Here is a 14,511-nt window from a genome sequence, read left to right on the forward strand (position 1 = left end):
TCTTGCTATAGTTGAAATAGGTGACTTGGGACTTGTTCTTTCGTCCCTTATCCTTATACTAGATAGTATTAACATCTATAGGACTAGTATAGGTGCTATACGACGTGCTAGGGTACTATCGCTTCTTTTTATCGTTGGCCTTGACAAATATAGGCTATATTCTATATCCTTTATACTACTAGCGCCTGGTATAAATTCGGTTGTCGATATAGATAGCTATAGCGATATATTCGTCAAGCGTATTAGGTCGGTCTTTCTAGTATAGTTTGTCCTTGACTTCTTCCTTTAAGCCGTTGTAGAATAACTATATAAGACCTTTGTTATTAATCTCGCACCGAAGTGAATCCTGGCAGAACTGCATAGTATAGGCAGCTGCCGACTTTGTCTGCCTTAGGCATGCGAATCGCTCCTATATATAGAGCTTCTTATTATAGTCCCCGAATACCTTCTATATCTCCTGCTTAAACTTGTCGTACGACTTGAAAATTTCAATAGTGAAGTCGTCCTAAGCGTCTGTATTGTTGGTTAGCCAATCCTTAAGGGTGGGTTCAAACTATCGAAATACTCTCCTCTCGAGCCGTAAGGAGATGAATATGACCTTGGCGGATTCATCTGCAAACTTGTCCGGGTAGTACTTGAGATAGGCCCTTATAGATATAAGGAATCCAATAAGCCCTTCCTTGTCGCCTCCATACTTAGAGGGTGCCTCGAGCTTGGCTTTGTCCTTGGGCTTGCCGTTGTAGGCCTCGTTGACGAGCTATTGTATATAGCTATTCTCGGCTTCAAGTTGGGCGATTTTGGCGTTGAGAGCCTCAAGAGCCTGCTGTATTTGTCGCATGGTCGCGGCCTAGCTCTGGGATTCCGGGGTGCTAGGTGTCTGAGGTGCCATGATGGTCGGTGTTACCTTCGATCTGAACCGTAATAGAGTCAAAGGGAGTGAGTAACGTATGACGAAACCATAGGCAGTCCTGCCTCTGAAAGGGTTCGCCGGTCGAAGGTATCTGCTGGTCGGACTGTAGGTCTTAGTAAAGCCAAAAGGTTCACAACAATGCAAGTCGCAATGTCTGCACAGTAAGGTAGGGCTACTCTACTGTTTGTATTGCTCACTGGAGGACTCCCAGAGCCCTCTATAACGAATGACTATATACCTAGCCGATCCTGTTGGCTCGCCGTCGTTCGCCAGCTACCGTGGTCTACCCCCGATCGCCTTGGGTAGACGTCTACCCAAGTCTATCATGATCGCTCTCGCTCGCCGGCGACCCTGAGCTACCCAGGTCGTCCCTATGCGGCCGCCTGCAGCTTTCACCCCTGCTGATTGGTTCTGCCTGTTTCCGTTGTGCCCAACCGGGTCTTGCTATATGGTTGGTTCGTGACACTAGGCTAATAGTCGTCAGGAACGGCAGGATCACCAAGATCAATCGGGAGTTAGTGATCCCGGTGAGCAGCTCACCTATGATCACTGAGCCGAGGTGATCACTAGTGATCTAGGTACAAAGATACCTAGGAGAGGAAGCTGTATATAGTTCTACCATTCTGTCACTCATTCAGATAGCTAGCTTCCTCAGTGAGCAATACAAGCAGTAGCCCTTACCTACTGTGCAGACATTGCAACTTGCATTGTTGTGAACCTTTTGGCTTCACCGAGACCTACAGTCCAACCAGCAGTACTGTGACGGCAAGTGCGGCCTGCGGGGTGCTTGCCGTCAGGGAAGATATAATCCACCGAGTTGCAAGTCCGAGGGACTTGCGATTCCGACATCCTTTTCGGAAGGTGTGCATAGCCGAGTGGATTAGGTTTATGCTCCACTGTCACAAGTACCTTCGACCGGCGAACCCTTTCAGAGGCAGGACTGCCTGTGGTTTCATCACAAGCAAGCAGCGATTACGCTGAAAAAGAGAAAGATATATTCTATAAATTAAATTATAATTAATTATAAGAGGAAAGCTATATTAACTAAATAGTTAAAAATAAATAGTTTAGTATAATTAAGAGTAAGATTTTCCATTATATCTGACCTTTAGTTACTATAATATACTTAGATAAATGGGTTACTAGTAATGTATATATATATATATATAACATAGGTGTATAGCGAAAGTTATATACATGCGAAAGTTACACTAAACTATACCAATGCGATATTTCACTTCTATACTCACTTCCTCTACAACCTAACATGCCTCAGAAAAATGACGAAAGCCAAATTATCTTGGCCCTCCAGGCTCTTGAGAATAATCCCAAATTAAGTCTTAGAGCTATAGCTCGGATCTTTTCTATAGACCTAATGAAGCTAAGCCGCCGTCGACGCGGTCAGTAGTCACGACGCGACATTCAAGCCAACTCTCGGAAATTGACCAATTTAGAGGAATCTGTCATTGTTCAATATATCCTCGACCTAGACGCCAAAGGATTTCCTTCCCGCTTGTCTAGTATAGAAGATATAGCTAATCGACTGCTTGCCGAACGCGATATAGGACGCGTTAGAATGCGTTGGGCTTTAACCTTCGTCAAACGCCACCTAGAGCTTACTATGCGTTTCAATCGGAAATACGACTACCAGAGGGCCCGATATAAAGATCCAGAGATCATTTGCGGTTGGTTTGCGCTTGTGCGGAACACAATCACGAAGTATAGTATCCAGGAGGGGGATATCTATAACTTTGACGAGACCGGGTTTCAGATAGGCGTCATCTCGACTGCAATAGTTATTACAAGCTCCGAACGGCGTAGGAGGGCAAAGTCAAAATAGCCTGGCAATTGCGAGTAGGCAATAGTAATCTAGGGCGTTAATACTACTGGCTAGGCGATCCTGCCATTTATTATCGTCAAGGGCAAGCATTACCTCTCCTCTTAGTATAAAAATAGCCTATTGCCTAAGGACTGGGTTATTATAACTTCTAAAAACGGTTGGACAACTAACGAGAGAGGCCTAGAATAGATCTAGCATTTCGATAGGTATACTAAAGCTCGAACAGTTAGGGTTTATTACCTCCTCGTCCTCGACGGCCACGATAGCTACCACTCGACCGACTTCGAACTCTATTGTAAGGAGAATAACATTATTATACTCTATATATCTCCCTACTCGTCTTATATCCTCTAGCCGCTCGATATTAGGTGTTTTAGCCCGCTTAAGATAGCATATAGCAAGCAAATCGAGGGGTTGATATAGGCAAGTATAACTTATATTACCAAAGAGGACTTCTTTCCCGTATTCTACGCTACTTTCTAAGCCGCCCTAACCCCTAAAAACATTTAAGGAGGTTTTCGAGGTGCTAGACTTGCTCCTTTTGATCCCGAGAGAGTGATCTCGCAGCTTAATATCCGTCTAAATACGCTAATACCCTCGAACTTACGGCCCGGCAGTGCCTATACCTAGGTTTCCAAGACCCTAAACAACCTAATAGAAGCCTCCTTGCAGTCCACCCTTATCAAGAATCGAATTGCCCGGCATCAAAATAGCTCTCCAACCGAGATTTTGAGGGCGGTTAATATATTTGCAAAAGGGACATCTAAGGTCATACATCAGTTGGCATTATTGCAGGCAGAGAACCAGAGCCTCCGAGCTGCAAATAAGGCGCTAAGTAAACGCCGGAGAGCCAAAAAACAGCAGCTGCGGCAAGGAGGATCGCTTTCTATACAGGATGCACAGGATCTAGAGGGTCAGAGAGAGATTGAGGTGCAGATAAAGGAGGAAACGCAGGCGGGTAGTGGTCGGAAGCCGAGGATTGAGACGCGTGCGCGGCGTTGTGGCAACTGCGGTGAACCAGGCCACAATGCGCGTACCTGTCAGATAGTTATAGAAATATCGGAGGAAGACGATTCCGAGTAGTTTCATTTGTTTTGAGGTGGTTGGGTGGAATTAATACAGATTTAGTTGAGAGGGTGTAGTTTAGTGTAACTTTCGCATGTATGTAACTTTTGCTATACACCTACGTTATATATATATATATATATGTAAGTAATAATATTCTCTATAGGATAATATTATATTACAGAACGTAGTATTAACTCTAGGAGTATTACAATATGGTTTTCTCCCGTGGCAAAACCCGATACGGACCCTTTTGCGGAACAAAGTTCTAGTAGTTACTGTTTTCTACGACACCGTAAGCGCGGTATGGAAGTGAGACGACCCTCTCTTAAGGTGCTAGCCTTTCTACTACGTGGCAATAGTAAGCCTCCCTCTCGTAAGCGCCACCAATCTGCGCTCTGTCCTGATGATGTCTAGAACACTTGCGCGCGTTCTGTTGGCCCTTCCTTCGCACCACCACATTCCGAGCCATCCCTGGCGAAATCGAACTACGGCTGTTTCTAGGCTGTCTGGATAACCCTCACAGTCTACATTGCTGGCCTCCACACACTGTCATTGTGTGCACATAGCGAAGCTTGCCGCCCTCCAACCGGAACTCATGACTGTCGGCGGCCATCATCATGTGCTCCCAGACGCAGAAAATACTGACCGAGCCCATTGACTCGTCAATGACATAACGGCGGCGGGTGTTTGGCGCCTGGCTATGGTTCGACGGGATGCCAGCCTTGCACGAGTCGTCAGGCCTCCCCTTTCCTGTATACGCCGAACCCTCCAAACGGGCACAAGGCGTCCCCCAAGGGACAGCATTGGCAGCTGCTGCGTTGCTCCACATATCCAAATAGGCATCGCCGGCAGCCTTGATCACATCCCGGCTGTCTCGCTTGCTCTCGGGAATCGGGTCCCAGTTCTCCTGCAGAACGTACTCCAGCGTCTTCTTGGCGTCGAAGAGCCACGAATTCGTCGTCGATGCGATTGTGTCGATGAGGGTTACCTTGCCATCTTTGCCGTGCCGAAGCTGAGTCCCGATTACATAGGGGTTAGCCCGGTCAGCGGCGATGAGCTCGGTGTATGTTGCGCATGCGACAAGGTCGAAATTGGTCCGGTAGTGGTCGATCTTGAGTGCCTTGCTCAACACGCCCTTCCTGGCGTCCGCCTTCTTGTTGTTCTCCTCGTACGCCCACTCGTCGGCAAGCATCCCTTGCAGGGGGTTGATGTTGCCCACTGTCTGTGCAGCGAGGTAGGCATCAGCTGCCTCGGCCAGCACTGAACGGATGCAGTCAGAGGCCTGACGCGCAAGAGGATGCCCCAGAGCGACTTGTATTGCCGCAGCAACAATACAGGCCTTGGACCCAGTGAACGACACCATCGTGGGAAGTGGCCCGGGATATCAATATGACAGCTGGTTTGGCATACGAGGATCAAGAGATGGCCGTGAAACTACAGGCGTGTGACAGCAGTCGACGCAATCCAGATACCGTGGGTTGATGTAGCGGGAGCTTAACCTGTGCGATGACATTGCCGTCTAAGTGCCGACTTGGGAGGGGGGAGACTAATATCCGGGTCCGGATGATTGTAACATGGCAGTAACATTTACTATAATGGACCCCGCGCTCCTGTGTTCCCCCATACCAGTCACCAATCTTTTTCGAATCAGTGGAGCGCATTCCACATACAAAGAGGGCACTGGAAAGGGGACAGAGTTCACGCCTTCTAAAGATCTGTTAATCCAGCTGCAGAGGAAGGGGGAGTACTGGCTGGACCAAGGGGCACAAGACCGGCCCGAGCAAACAGGAAGCTATGATGTGCAGTATTGCGATGCACATGCCAAGCATACAAGACAGTCTATAATCAGGACGAAGATAACTAACTAGGCCCATATCAACTCCCTTACCGTACCCAGACTCCCAACCTACGCCGCCAAAAGGGAGCACTTGAAATACCGCGAAGTACCTGAGATTGCCCGCACTACTAGTAGTAACTCAAAAGAGAACGAACCAAATTACATACAGAGCCACGAGTGGCGCCTGGAGAATAAGCCTTGCGAAGAATAACGGGAAAATAAAAGCCACCAATCTCCTCCGCCGCCCAAAACCCACCAATTAATTGTCTAGACAGTACAGCTCACATGCAGTGTGCATACAAAGCTGATCCTCACCAAAAGCTGCACCATCCGATGTAGTGCTGGCAGAGGTTCTCGAGTGCGGTAGCCTCGATAATAAGCTTGTTCACCTGATCGGTGACGCTGAGCTCGTCCTCGGCTTTGAAGTCTCGGCCAGTAAGTTTCTGTGAGACACGGTCGAGAACCTCGACCGCTCGAGCGTTTTGTACCTCGGCCATTTCGGGAGCACCGTTCGCACCATTGCCGTTGACGTTGCCGTTGACCATGCTGCCCATGGGTGCGGCTGAGGAATTGGTACGTGCGCGACCGCGGGCACCCGGAGGAGCGCCTATCATGCTATCCACACCTCCGGCCTGAGCGGCGAGGAATTCGGTGGGAGCGACCGGAGCGTCGAGGATTGAAGGCCGGCGAGCGCGCCCTGCTTGCGGCCCGGCAATTGCTTGTTCCCGTTCCGAGTTGAAATGGGGACCCGGTGGGCTGGCAGGGTTGGTGAGGCGCCAGGTGAGCAGTGGATCGTGGATGAACTAGGATAAGGGAGCAATGAATTAGCCACAGTCTATGCATAGCAACCGGCCTTGAGAGAGTTGCTAGAGGATAGTGATACTTACGGCTTCCAAGACGGCCATCACGCTCTCCTTGTTGTCACGGAGAACCCTCATCACATGCTCACACGTTGTGCGGAAGCTGCCCTCAATGTTGCTAACCTCCATGGCATAGGTGAGCATGCGTGTGAGTCGGAAGGGCACGCGTTCCGGATACTTCTCCCGCTTCATCGCCACCTCAAAGCAGTCGCCAAAGTCGATGTGGATGATCTTGCCAGTGACCCGGTCGAGCATCAGATTACTAGGGTGCCTGTCGCCTAGACCTAGGATGTATCCAACCATGGACATGACGCCGAGGGAGCGCGTGTAGTTCGTTCTCCTGTCCAACCAAGCCTCGGAGCTCTTGCTCTTGAGCCAGAGAACGCGGTATAGGTCCTGGCCCGTGGTGTTGTCCAGCGCATAGCTAAACACCTCAACCTTCTGCATAAGCGTCAGGTTGTCGTAGTCCGGAGCCATCTGCAACATGATTCTGTGCTCAATGTTGAGGAGGATCTTTCTGGACTCCCTGTACTCCCGGATCAGCTGGTGAACTGTGTCGCTGTTTGGCACCCAGCCCAGGAGACCCGAGTTTTGCGATAGCGGGATCGCTGGATATCGCTGGATGTTGAGATGTCGCTTGTAGCATTCGGAATCGTTGGCGAGCAGGGTGTTGCACAGTCCGAAGAGCTGCATGACCCTCTCGTCCTGCCGGATGTCTTCGTGGCCTTTGAGCAAGAAGGTGTATGTTTTACCATCGCTCCCAACAATGTCGAGCTTTCTTGGACGCTGTTTTGAGCTGATCACGTTGAAGGTGCCATTGAATCTCGTGATCCTGACGATTTCCTGACCGCTGCGGTATGTGCCAGGTACTGCAAGCTCGAGGTTCTCCGCCCGGAGCAGATCGGGCGAGCAATACGTCAGCTCCAAGCTGGTCATCTGAGGAAGCTGCCGGCTAATGCGCCGGAAGACCTGGTAGTACAGATCCCAGGCCTGACTAATGTCGTTGACATCTTGGGAGTGCCGATACTGGCGGCACCACTCGCGAGCCTCGCCTAAGTCCCTCCCGAATGTTTGCGCAAAGGAGATCTCCCGGAGCGTCTGTGGGCCTTTCTCGAGCAAATCGTGAAGGGGCTCAAGCACATCGAACATGCCCTGGATATTGTGGTCGCCAAAATAGAGCCGGGAAGCCTCCTCGAGCCCCTCGTGCCAGAGTTCGTGCCACAGAACCGCAACCCTGATAAGCTCGCGGCTCACGATATCGGCCTGCTCCACAAGCTTGGGACTGTGTTGTCGCATGCTCTCCATGATCAAACTGGCAGTCTTGGATCTCCGCGTGCTTTGTCGCGACTTCATCGCCACTGTCAGCGGATACACAAGCGCCTGGGGGTGTGCGCGTCCGACGTCGGATAACAGGGCGTGGATCGAAGCCTGAACCCGCCTGTTGGGCTGATTGATGCGAGCAATGAGCTGGGGTATGACTTCGAGCCAGGTGTCGACGCTGACGTGGGCAAAGCCGTCCGTGACAGCGGTGATAACCTCTTGGTAGCCGCCATAGGTCAGCCACAAGGTAAGTAAGCGAAGGGTGTCTTGCAAAGAACTGCCGGACGAGAGGGCAATGGACTCGAAGAAGCCATGCACCGCTGGGACGACGTGGTGAACGATGATGCTATGCTCCGACCGGCCTTCCGACTCCCTCTTGGACGCCAGGGCCTCGACCACCTCGAAATTGGCGAGAGCCCAGGCATGCCACGCCTTGTACCATCGAGGATTGTAGTGAGTAGCCTTCGAGTAGCAGTCAAGAATATCTTGGCGCCGCGTGTGTTGCCAGTCGTCCTTGTTCAGCGTGATTATCCAATCTCCTTGGCGGAGATAGCACTTTGCTAGCAGCACAGTCTGTTCAAGCCATTGACGTTGTGCCTCTGGGCCTAAGACCGCACTTTCGTCCAAGTCGGCGTACCTTGGGTGGCTTAGCCCGTCTCCCATGCCGTTCGTGGCCTGCACGGAAGCATTCAGCTGCAACCTCGCGCTCTCCACACGGCGCGCCATCTCTTCCGTGAACCTGCGAAGGCAGTAGAGCGTCCTCTCAGCGATCCCGCGGTCCGAGCTCCGGACGCCCGGCTGCTGACCCATTTCCCATTGGAACTTGAGCACTGCGTAGACGATTGGAGAAGCAATCCGTTCGAGACCGGGGCTGGCTGGCTGTTCGAACCAGTACGGTATGACGGATTCCAGTGGCGAGTCGGTGTCAATAAGCAACTTCAGTGACTTCTCAGCGAGGCCCATCCGCCCGGACTTGCGGCACAAGTTGGCGAACTTGGTCCACATGTGCATGTTCTCCTGCGGAGTGAGCACTAGGGACCTCAGCCGGAGCATCCGCTGCCAGACCTCGACGTTGCGCTGGCAACCTTTGAGACGAGTCTCCCAAGTCGCACGCAAGGTGGCGCGCTTCTCAGGGCCACACTGTTTGTAGACTATGAGCTCCTCAAGCTCAGCAAGCATCTGGACTCTCACAACGACTTGATAGGCCCGATTGTAAGATTCGCTGACCAGAGCGCTGAGTTCCGTGTCGAGCCCTTCCCGGGCCTGCTCAATGCAGGCCAAGGCTTCCCGGAACTGGTTCCGGTGCAGAGCGAGGATCGCGCCGAAGAAAGCACGGTCGGGTGAGAAGCGCTTCATTGACTGCAAGTAGATGTCCATCGAGTCCCATTTTCCGAGGCCCCATGCTGCCGTGGTTGCCAAGGGTGCGATCCTCCGCTGGATTTCCGGACCCGAGTTGGCCCAAGTCTTGCCGGCCAGAGAGGCTAGCGAGTCCCACTCTCCCAACGCATGGTAGCAGCGCATCTTGCCCATCACAATGTCGACTGGCGTGGGTTGATCTTCTGGGAGTTCTCGTTCTCTCTGACAATAGAAATTGAGAGCTTCATCCCAGCGTTCTAGTTTCTCGAACCAGCTCTCCCGCAGTTGGATCCCGTCCTTGTAACCCTTGACCTTGCGTAGAATTCCGATGGCGGCATCTGATTGCTGCAGGTGGTTGTTGATGACAATGAGTGCTTCCACTGCGTGACTGTTGTGGTCTTGTAGGAACTCAAGCTCCTTATAGTGGAGAGCCTTGGCATAAGCGTGGCACCGCGCAGCCTCACGTCCCAGAACACGAATGTCGATGGGAAGAGCCTTGTCGTCGTGCTCCATGAACTCTGCGAGGTTGAGCAGCTGGCCCAAAAGGTCAGGCGGGACATTCTCCGACTTGATGGTGTTTTCGATGTTTGTGATCAGCTCTTCCTTTGAGCGGGTCAGCCAGGCATGTTCCCAGGTAATAGTAATGAGCTTCGGATACATACCTGGTATGAGTCGTACAGCTCGCTCCAACACGAGACAAAGGCTGAGTTGAAAAGCTCTCTTGCTAGAGGCTGATAGTTGCTTGCTAGGCTCGCGCAGGCGCGGAGCGAGTGGTTTGGCGACTCGGACAGCAGTGTGGTGCTGAACTTGCGGAACCATTCATGCCAGTCATCCTTGGTTGCCTTGCCCTTCGTCTCCCATGCTGTTCTCAAGTGCACAGGATTCAGGTCCAGCTTCTTTGGCGGGTTGTTCTCGGATGTATACGGCTCCACCGCGTTGTCCTCAAACCGAGGGGCCAGGTTTGGAGGAAGGGCCTCTCCCTTCTTAAGCTTCTCGACGGCCTTCTCGTAATTGGAGTGCTGAATCCCATACATGGTGATGGCCTTGTCGACGGTGTGCTCGAAATGCAGGTAGTCACGTCCCAGCTGCAGCATGAGCGCGCAGAGGGTGTCAAGTGCGGCCACCCTGAGACTGGGTTCTTGGCTGGCGAGGACTCTAGTTAGAGGGTGGATGATTTTGGATGCATAGTCGTTCAGGTTCACCATGCTGGACAGCTTTCCAATCGTCTCGATGGCCGACTTCCGCAAAAACATGGGCTGCGCCGCGTTGTCGAATAGTCGCACGAGGACGGGAATGATGAGGTGCATGTACTCCTCCGCGCTGGAGCCGAAGACCAGGAAGGCGTGGAAAATCTTCTCCGTCGGCTGCCGCTTCGTGCTCGTGTCCTTCTCCAGCACCCCAAGCATCAACGGGAGCAAATCTGCAAGGTAGATCTTGAACTCGCCCTCCAGCGAGCGGGCAATGGATTCGATGAGCGCCATAATGGTCGTCTGCAGAGACGAGGTCGTGTTCCAAAACTCTTGCAGAACCTCAATGATGTCCCGCAGGTAGACGCGGATGTGCTGCCGCACGATCCCGACGAGCCTGCTCAGATGGTTGAAGTAGTAGTCGAGTCGCGCCGGGCTTGACGCCCGGATGACGGAAATGAAGGCGGGCACGACCCGATCAAGGAACTGAACGCACTTAAGCCCCAATGTGATGAAGATACTCATGATGGCATCCACCACATTGCCATGCCATTGGAGCAAGGACTGGTCTTTCAAGATCTGGAGTAGCGCGTTGATAGCGACCGTGGGGTAGTAGTCTTCCTGCGACGGTGTAAGACCGCCCATCATGAGGGACACATCGGTTTGCGGCGTGGCCTCAGGACGTCGTTGGGTTTGCGGTGTTCGTTCTTCGACCTGCTGTTTTCTGGTTTTAGTTCTGCCTCGAAGAAGGAATCTACTGGGTTGTCCTCTGGGCTGCACTGCCGGAGCACGCGGGGGGATCAAGCCGATGCCATCGGCGGCCTCGTCTTCCTCGTCGTCCGAATCTGCCATGGTTGGAGTGGCATACGACAACGACGAGAAATGGGCCCGGTGAAGGGGAGTATAGGAGCTTGTAAAATGTACCTGATATTTGTAAGGATCCAGCGCTCCCAGGATCCCCATGAGCTTGATCGTTTCCTGTCGTAGTGGGCCGTGCTGAGGCTCACCCCGTATGATGGACTGCAAGATCTCCAGCAATTGCGGATACTCGATATAGGGCTTGATTACATAGCCAGCGTTACTGGCCAGTTGACCGAGGGTGTGAAGGGCTGCTTCACGTTTAATTGGGGCGCTCTGATCCTGTAAGGCGTCAATGACGATGGGCATGAGAGTGTCCTTGTAAGCGAGCATTTCTGCACCGCCAACCGTGCACAGCTCGCCAATAGCCTCCAAGACGGTAGCAGCGACCGTAGGGATGGGGTCGGAAGCCTTGGGCAGGAGGACTTCGGTGATGGAGCTGACGTAGGGCTTGACGAGATCCTGGGCGTGCTGCGTGAGGAGGCTGAGCAGCTTTGAGCTCTCCTCCTTGCTCCTTGCCACGTCGGTGTACTCGAGCTCGGTCAACATCTGGATAATCGTCTTGCGTAGCTGAGGGATGACATAGGCAGGGTTATGGCGGGCTAGCCGGCCGATGATCGACACGGCGACTTCCCTCACCGCAAACTGCTCGTCGTGAAGGGCGAAGAAGAGAGTGCGAATGTTCTCGGCCTTGGCCAAATGTTGATCGAACCGTTCGTCGAGGGCGGCGAGGACTGTCCTGCGGATCTTGGGCTCAGGGTCTGAAACCCCCACAGTCAACAGCTTCTCGACAACATCAGCCACTACCTGCAAGGCGTGGTAACTAGTCTGGTTCACGATCGGATCGCGAACGTAAAGCTGGCAGCAGGTAAGGGCGGCGGCCTCGCGTATCTCGGGGTCGTCGTCCTCTACATATTTGATGGCAACATCTCGAACGAACTCGTTCAGAACGTGGCCCGAGAAGTCAAAGCTGCCGAGCGTGTTCAATGCGAGCTTCACCTCGGCTTTGCCCCGCTCGTGCACCGCCGGGTCCTTGGAGTCTCTGGGAATGGGTGGAATGGAAGGGATCGGGTTTGGATGGGGTGCCCCAAGCGGCCGGAAGGGCTCGCCACACAGAACCTTGCTGAGCATGTTGAGCAATCGTTCTTGAATGGTCCCCTTCACAGGTGGAATGTAGAAAGCCATATCGACCAGGGCTTGTGTCAGCTTGGGTGTGAGCTCGCAGGAAAAGATGGGGTCTAACAGAGCCTCCATGTACTTGCTCAACGTTTGGCCTACCGCCACGGCGAGCCGGCTGATGCAGTCGAAGACGGGATCGACCGAGCCCCGCTTGCGGGACTGTACGCTGAGACCTTCGCGGACATAGATCAGCACACCGTCGAGATACGGGGCGATGGAGCTCTTGACCGAGTTGGCAATGTTGCCAATGGCAAGAAACGCATCGTTCCGCTCCTTCTCCTTTTTGAGCATGCCTGAGAGATAGACCATGAACTTGTGCAGGTATGTCGCGCTAAACTCCGTTGGCGCATAGTTGGCCAGATCCGGGATGAGGAAGACAACAGTCTTACGGATGGCCGGGTCTCGTGCATCCTTATGGCGGAAAACAATCTCACAAGCCTCCTGGTAGTGGCCTTGCATGTACATGCCGCCCTGCTCGAGGAGCTCCTTGATCACGAGGAGCGAGGCGTGGATGGATTCGATAGTACTCGTCTTAAGGCCCCTGACTGCTTCAGTCCACATCTTGTCCATCCATTCCTGCTTCATCTCTTGGTCTCGCTCTCGGATGATCTTGAAGCAAGCGCTGACAGTCTCGCTCGATGTGGCGCGGATCAAATGCCGAGGGTCCCGCAGCCCGATCCAAATCTGGTCGAAGATGAAGCCGACGTAGGGGTACATCAGAGTGGGCGCATTCCTCGCCAACTCGCGAAGGACGAGAGCGGCGCTGTACCGCCGCTCCTCGATGCGATCCGACTGTAGCCATTCAAGGGCGGTGTGGACCTCGGCTTCCACGAGCTCCGAGATCAGAGAACCGCCCGGCTTGCATAGCTTTCCAAGGACCACGGCAGCAGGTTGCATGGGATTGAGGTCCTTTCCACGCAGGATGGTGCCAATGTACTGCTGAAAGCGACTATACTTTAGCGCGGGCTCTATCCCATCGAAGTCTACCAACGCATCGAGGATATAGACCCCGCCCATCTTGTCGTATGTATCCGTAGATTGAATCAGGGCCATGGTCCTTTGGTTGACGGTGTCAAAGAAGCGTTGGAACTGCTCCGTGCCCATCTCTGCTTGCGAGTCAACAACGAAATTAACATTCAAAGCACAGTTCTGTGCTGACCTTGTTTGGCAATGTTGACCAGATCTCGGACCTGGCGCGCAGCGCGCTTGCGTTGATCTTCGGCATAGTTCCTGGCACGAACATACATGTCAACTGCTGTTCCCTATTTGGACAGGCGAAGAATCGAAGCCTTAGAGCAAGGCCAAAAGATACCCGAGCGTTGGGCATCCTGGTGCGACGACGGCGGATTGGACGGGAAACACACCGATTCCTAACTTCTTTGATATACTGGTCCAGCGCACTGGACGCTTGATCTTTGATGATCGACATCTTGTCGAGCCTTCTCTCCTCCAAAACTCCTCAATGCACCGGCTAATCACTGTGCAAGCGTTTGAGCGCTAGGTCCGCGGTCGACGACCCATAGTCGGTTTCGTGCTCTGGGCCGCAGATTCGGCTTGGCTATTCGAGGCAAAAGCGTCCCGCAATGTGTTCGTAGTTCTCTTTGTCGAGGTTGATTCGCCCCAAGAATGGCTCTTGGTAGTGGTGTAATGCGATGGAAGGGAACGCAACGAACGCGTGGGTCGGATGCGGCCGACGGAGCCTCGTTAGATTTCTGGCCAAGCGAGACGGAAAGGATGGCAGCGTCGGGCGGCGAATATGGTGGGATGACCCAAAGCTCGATCAGATGGGCGGGAATGCAACTTGTTCAGCTAGTCGTTCTGTTGGGAGAGATGACGATACTGTGTAGTGCGGTTCCTGTACCACCTCCCCAATCAGTACATCACCGCAGAATGTCACGATCCATAATACCGTAAGAGGGTGCGCAGAACGGTACATCAGGAGGTGGGGCTTACCGAGTGGAGACCTTCGTGGCTCGCGAAGCCTTAGCAGCCAACCCAGCACACATGCAACAACGGCGCTTAAAATACAGTGCAATCTGCGGAAGACTTGCGGATAAGCGCGAGTGTCCTGTGCGATCCTTGTCCACTGCAGCCAC

General features: G+C 52.9%; 2 protein-coding genes across 2 annotated transcripts; both read right to left on the reverse strand.

The window, feature by feature from the left end:
• Positions 1-4,040: 4,040 nt before the first annotated feature.
• B0T15DRAFT_539122 (uncharacterized protein) lies at positions 4,041-5,381 on the reverse strand. The gene has a single exon (XM_062869717.1). It carries the CDS (start codon positions 5,179-5,181, stop codon positions 4,336-4,338), a length of 846 nt encoding a protein of 281 aa, XP_062718876.1. The 5' UTR covers positions 5,182-5,381; the 3' UTR covers positions 4,041-4,335.
• Positions 5,382-5,826: 445 nt separating this feature from the next.
• Positions 5,827-13,942, reverse strand: B0T15DRAFT_263421 (armadillo-type protein). The gene is made up of 6 exons (XM_062863368.1): positions 13,780-13,942; positions 13,575-13,645; positions 11,303-13,521; positions 9,854-11,092; positions 6,543-9,794; positions 5,827-6,458 (listed from the first exon to the last, which is right to left on the reverse strand). Exons 1-6 carry the CDS (start codon positions 13,842-13,844, stop codon positions 5,967-5,969), a joined length of 7,338 nt encoding a protein of 2,445 aa, XP_062718877.1. The 5' UTR covers positions 13,845-13,942; the 3' UTR covers positions 5,827-5,966.
• Between the last annotated feature and the right edge of the window lie 569 nt (positions 13,943-14,511).

This window comes from Chaetomium strumarium (assembly GCF_033439665.1).
Source record: "Chaetomium strumarium strain CBS 333.67 chromosome Unknown B0T15scaffold_6, whole genome shotgun sequence".
Lineage (NCBI taxonomy): Eukaryota > Fungi > Ascomycota > Sordariomycetes > Sordariales > Chaetomiaceae > Chaetomium > Chaetomium strumarium.